General features: G+C 37.3%; 1 protein-coding gene across 1 annotated transcript; it reads right to left on the reverse strand.

The window, feature by feature from the left end:
* Positions 1-968: 968 nt before the first annotated feature.
* LOC111388700 lies at positions 969-1,813 on the reverse strand. The gene is made up of 2 exons (XM_023013477.1): positions 1,348-1,813; positions 969-1,057 (listed from the first exon to the last, which is right to left on the reverse strand). The coding sequence occupies exons 1-2, from the start codon at positions 1,811-1,813 to the stop codon at positions 969-971; spliced, it is 555 nt and encodes a 184-aa protein (XP_022869245.1).
* Positions 1,814-5,055: the final 3,242 nt, after the last annotated feature.

A 5,055-nucleotide genomic window follows, 5' to 3' on the forward strand; every position in this document is an offset into this window, starting at 1 on the left:
CACAAAATCCATCGATATATGGACCTATGGTTCATTAGGAGTAGATAATGGTGTGTACAACCCTTTATCTAAAATCTTAGACTTAGCCCGCTTATAGTTTATGCATTGACTGCATATCCGTTCAACATCACTTTTCATCTTAGGCCAATAAAAATATTCTCATAACATTTCTGAGGTTTTTTGAACCCCCAAATGCTCACATCAATCCACCGCTATGTGCTTCTCTCACCAACAATTCCCGTATTCAACAATAGGAATGCACAGTTTATTTTTCCGAAACAAGTAACCTTCATGTGTAAAGAACTTATCCTCTTTTCGCACATGTTTTATAAGCATCGAAAAAATCTAAGTCATTTTCATACAACTCCTTAATAAGTTCAAAGCCAAGTACTTTAGCACTTAGTGAATTTAGAAAGACATACCTTTGCGATAAAGCATATGCTACTACGTTTTCTTTACCTTGCTTCTATCAAATGTCGTAGGGAAATGTTTCAATAAACCCCATCTATCTGGCATGCCTTTTGTTCAGCTTCCCTTGACCCTACAAGTGCTTCAACAACTCATGGTCGGTGTGTATCACGAACTCCTTCGGCCACAAATAATGCTGCCATGTCTTCAAGGCTCGAACAAGCGAGTACAACTTCTTATCATAAGTAGGGTAGTTAAGAGCAGCTCCGTTCATCTTTTCACTTAAATAAGTTATCAACCTCCTATCCTGCATCAATACTGCTCCAATCCTTATTCTTGAGACATCACACTCAATCTCGAACGTCTTTTCATAGTTAGGTAATGCAAAAACAAGTGCTTTATATAATTTATCTTTAATAGCATTAAATGTATATTCCTGTTCATCACCCCAATGAAAACCTACACTCTTTTTCACTACCTCAATGAGTGGCATGGTGATTGTGCTAAAATATTTTACAAACTGCCTATAAAAACTAGCCAATCCATGAAAACTCCTTACTTCAATTATATTCATAGGTGTAGGCCAATTTTTTAATAGCTTTTATCTTCTCCTCTTCTACTTCTATGCCGTTAGCACTAACCACAAAACCTAAAAAGACAAACCTTTCCATGTAAAAGTACATTTCTTAAAATTAGCATAAAGTTGTTCTTTCCTTAACACCACAATCACACTTCTTAAACGCTCTACATGCTCATTTAGGTTTTTGCTATATACTAGATTGTCATCAAAATAAAAAACAACAAAATTTCCTATAAAATCACGTAAAACATGATTCATTAAACACATGAAAGTTCTCGGTGCATCAGTGAGTCCAAACGACATTACCAACCACTCATATAGTCCATATTTGATTTTAAATTCAGTTTTCCACTCATTACCGTCCCTTATTCGGATTTGATGGTAACCATTTTTAAGATCACATTTACTAAAAATGCAGGCACAATGTAATTCATCTAGCATGTTAGCTAACCTAGGGATAGGGTGACGATACTTTATCATTATATTATTGATGAGTCCACCCACATCTTCTATGTCCCATCTTTCTATGGAACCAACAGTATTGGCACGGAGCACGGACTCATGCTCTCCCTGACATAGTCCTTGTTCATCAACTCCTCCATTTTCCTCTGAAACTTTTTTTTCCTCGAGATTGCTTTGATAAGCTAGTTGGTTTGGAATGACAACAATAGGTATCAAGTTGACTTGTTGCTCAATGCCTTGAATGGTTGGCAATATACTAGGCACGTCCTCGAAATCTTGTAACAAAGATTTAGCCAAAGTGGGAAGCGGTGGGTCAGTTTCCTCAAAATTGAGGAGTGACTCTTTGTAGACCAACAAATTCATTTCTCTCTTTTCGGCTCTCCTCAGCTTACTCTCTTTTGCAAAGAAATTCGCTCTTGGCTTTTCTCTCTCCTAGAAAGGCTCATCTCTCTTTTTCTCTCAACTCCCTACCTTACTAGTTTCTCTCTTATTTGCCACATCACCTTTTTCTCCATTGCTCACTGTCTCATTATTTTCTCTCGCTCTCCTCTCTCATTCATTTTTCAATTAAATTTGGTCTTCATACATTTGTGCCGACGTTAATGGTGTAAGGGTAATGGACCTCCCGTCCTTGACAAAGCTGTATCGATTTTTGTATGCATCATGAATGACGTTTCTATTATTTTGCCACAGTCTTCCCAACAGCAGATATCTGCGCGCATAGATATCACATCACATACCACTTCATCACGATAACTCCTAATTGAGAAATTTATCAAAACCCTCATATTCACCTTGATTTCTCTGTATTCATTGAACCATTGAAGCTATAAGGTCTAAGGTGTTTCTATAAAGTTGATCCCAATTTTTCTACCAAAGTTGTGCTAGCCACATTCGTGCAACTCCAACCATTGATGATCAAACTACATACCTTATCGTTAATGTGGCATCGAGTGTGGAATATATTTTCCAATTGCTGCTCCAAATCATCCACCGTGATTTGAGCGTTAAGAGCTCGCCTCGTGACCAATAGCTCTCTTACATCATATTCTACTTTCTCCCATCACTAATTTTTTCTAACTCCGGCATGTCGTCATATTCACCTTCACTTTCACTCACCACATATTTGTTGTCCCACAACACCATCGACCGTTTGTTTGGACACTGAGAAGTAATGTTTCCCGACCCCAAGCACCTGAAACATTTAATATCCTGATGGTTGTGACTTGCTTTGTGTATGATTTTACTAGCACTCTCTTCTTTTCCACTTGGTAACTCAGTCCTACCCTTAGAAACAACTTCATCTCCTTTATTGTTATCCCATTTCGATTTTTAAGGTAAATTAGGAACCGAAGTTTCCATTGGTTGCCTAGCAGTCCCCTTTCTTTTAAACTGATTCTCCACCTTCATCGTCATGTGCAACATATCCTCCAACTCCACATAATGTTGCAGCTCCACCACATTGGCTATATCCTTATTCAATCCATTTAGAAAATGAGCCGTTGTGGCTTCCCGATCTTCTTTCACGTTTACCTTAGTCATCAACATCTCCATCTCCTCGCGATCATTGTCTACAATTTTCGAATCCTGATATAAACTTTGTAACTTTTGATGGAGTTCCCTATAGTAGTGACTAGGTACAAATTGCTTTCTCATCGCTGCCTTCAACTTATCCCAAGTGTTGATAGGCCTCTCTCGATTCTCACATCGTGAAGTGACTCCTTGATCCTACCAAGTTATCGCATAGTCAGTGAATTCTAGAATCGTTATCTTCACATTTTTCTCCTCCGAGTAGTTATGACACTCAAAAATTACCTCCACCTTCCTTTTTGACTCTAGATAAGCTTCAGGATCACTTTTTTCCTTAAACGGCGGAATGGACATCTTAATGTTGCCCATATTACCATCTATCTCGTTGCCATGATTATTCCTACCCCGTCGTTCAAACCTATCACCTCTATTTCCCATCCTTCCCATCTCAACTCCTTCATACTCATCCTCATCCAAATCGTTACCATAATCATATGCCTCCCGCCATTCCATCCTAGGCTCTCGTCTATCTGGCTTTCTAGCATGAGGTACTTCCGCCTATTGTCCCCTACTAAGATTTGTAACCGATGTATCAGACCTATCTAACCTATCTCCCATATCTACTAACAACCTCTCAAACCGCCTCATCATATCTTCCGACACATTAATGTGATTGCCGTTTCTACTTGAATTGGAACCTTCTCTGTCAGACATCTTAAATCTTAAAATTATCTACCTCACCAATAATTTACTCAGAATCACACAATAAGACTTTTACCTTCTATTGATTTTATCTCTCTACCTTTACCACTTAGTGCTTTCGTCTAAGAGCTTCAAAGATCAAGTGAACTCAACAGGATTTAACCTTGTGGATTCTGAACAGGATGTAATCAAGGGTTATGATAATAATGGGAATTCAAAACAATGGGAATGCAATTTGAGTGGACAGTTAATAAAATTCAAGAGTGATTGAACGAAAATTACGAGAATGGAACAAATTTGACTTAAGAAAATTATAAGACTCCTGGTATTAGATTGATTAATAACAATACTTTTTTTTTAATATTTTTGGATTGCCCTTTTTATATATTTTCAGACTACTCTTTTTTTTTACTTTGGCAAGAAAATTAACTACAATACTAGCAAAATAAACAAACTTTAAGGATTAACGATAACTTTACGAATCTGAGACTCAAATAATGAAGAAATAACAAGAAAGCGATAAGAATCTAGGACAAACAAAAATTAAAGATTCAAATAAGGACGAACACAAAAATAATGCGGAATCTAGGAAAACAAGAAATTAAAGATTCAATAAGAAAACAAAAACGTGTAACCTCGATTAATTTGGAGCCTGCGCTCTAATACCAATTGATGTGAATCCACATAGCATGGATGCTACAGAACCCACACAAGATTGTGAGATAACCTAGGAAAGTCAATTAACCTCGGTTTATGGATTCAACCCAAGAATTAATGAACCAAGCAAACTTGCAAAACGATGTTTGGAAGACCTCTTGATTACACAACCCAAGAATTGTACCAAGTGTTTGAACTCCACAAGATTTGCGCATTGATAAGTTCGAAATTGTTCAAAAGAAGAACAATAGATTTGAAAGCAATAAGCCTCACAATTCAATTGAATAATAATGTCCGAGTTGTCACAATGAATGAAAATATGTCCAATTTATATGAAACACTCAAAAACCTAATTTAAATGGAATTCTTGTCCAAAAGACCACAAAATATCAATTAAGATAGAATTCTATGGAAACTAGGAAATTCGAGAAAAAGGAAATTATTCACCTCCAGAAATAACTATGTGATTGCGCAGTGGAATTTGGTAGAGTTGTATAGTTCAATTGAACTACCACAGCAAATGTTCTACCTTTATACGAGCGGTCGCACACTGCCTATAACGATGTGAACACACCGTTGTCGACCAAGCTCCCTTCTTCTGTTGCTTGTAACCAATTGATCTGAATGATATCGGCTCTCAACCCCAACATGGAAGCTCTCAACCCCAACATGGAAGTTGTCTCATTTCTCCCCACGATCATCTTCCCATCAGTCAT

Source organism: Olea europaea, unplaced genomic scaffold (assembly GCF_002742605.1).
Source record: "Olea europaea var. sylvestris unplaced genomic scaffold, O_europaea_v1 scaffold520, whole genome shotgun sequence".
NCBI lineage: Eukaryota > Viridiplantae > Streptophyta > Magnoliopsida > Lamiales > Oleaceae > Olea > Olea europaea.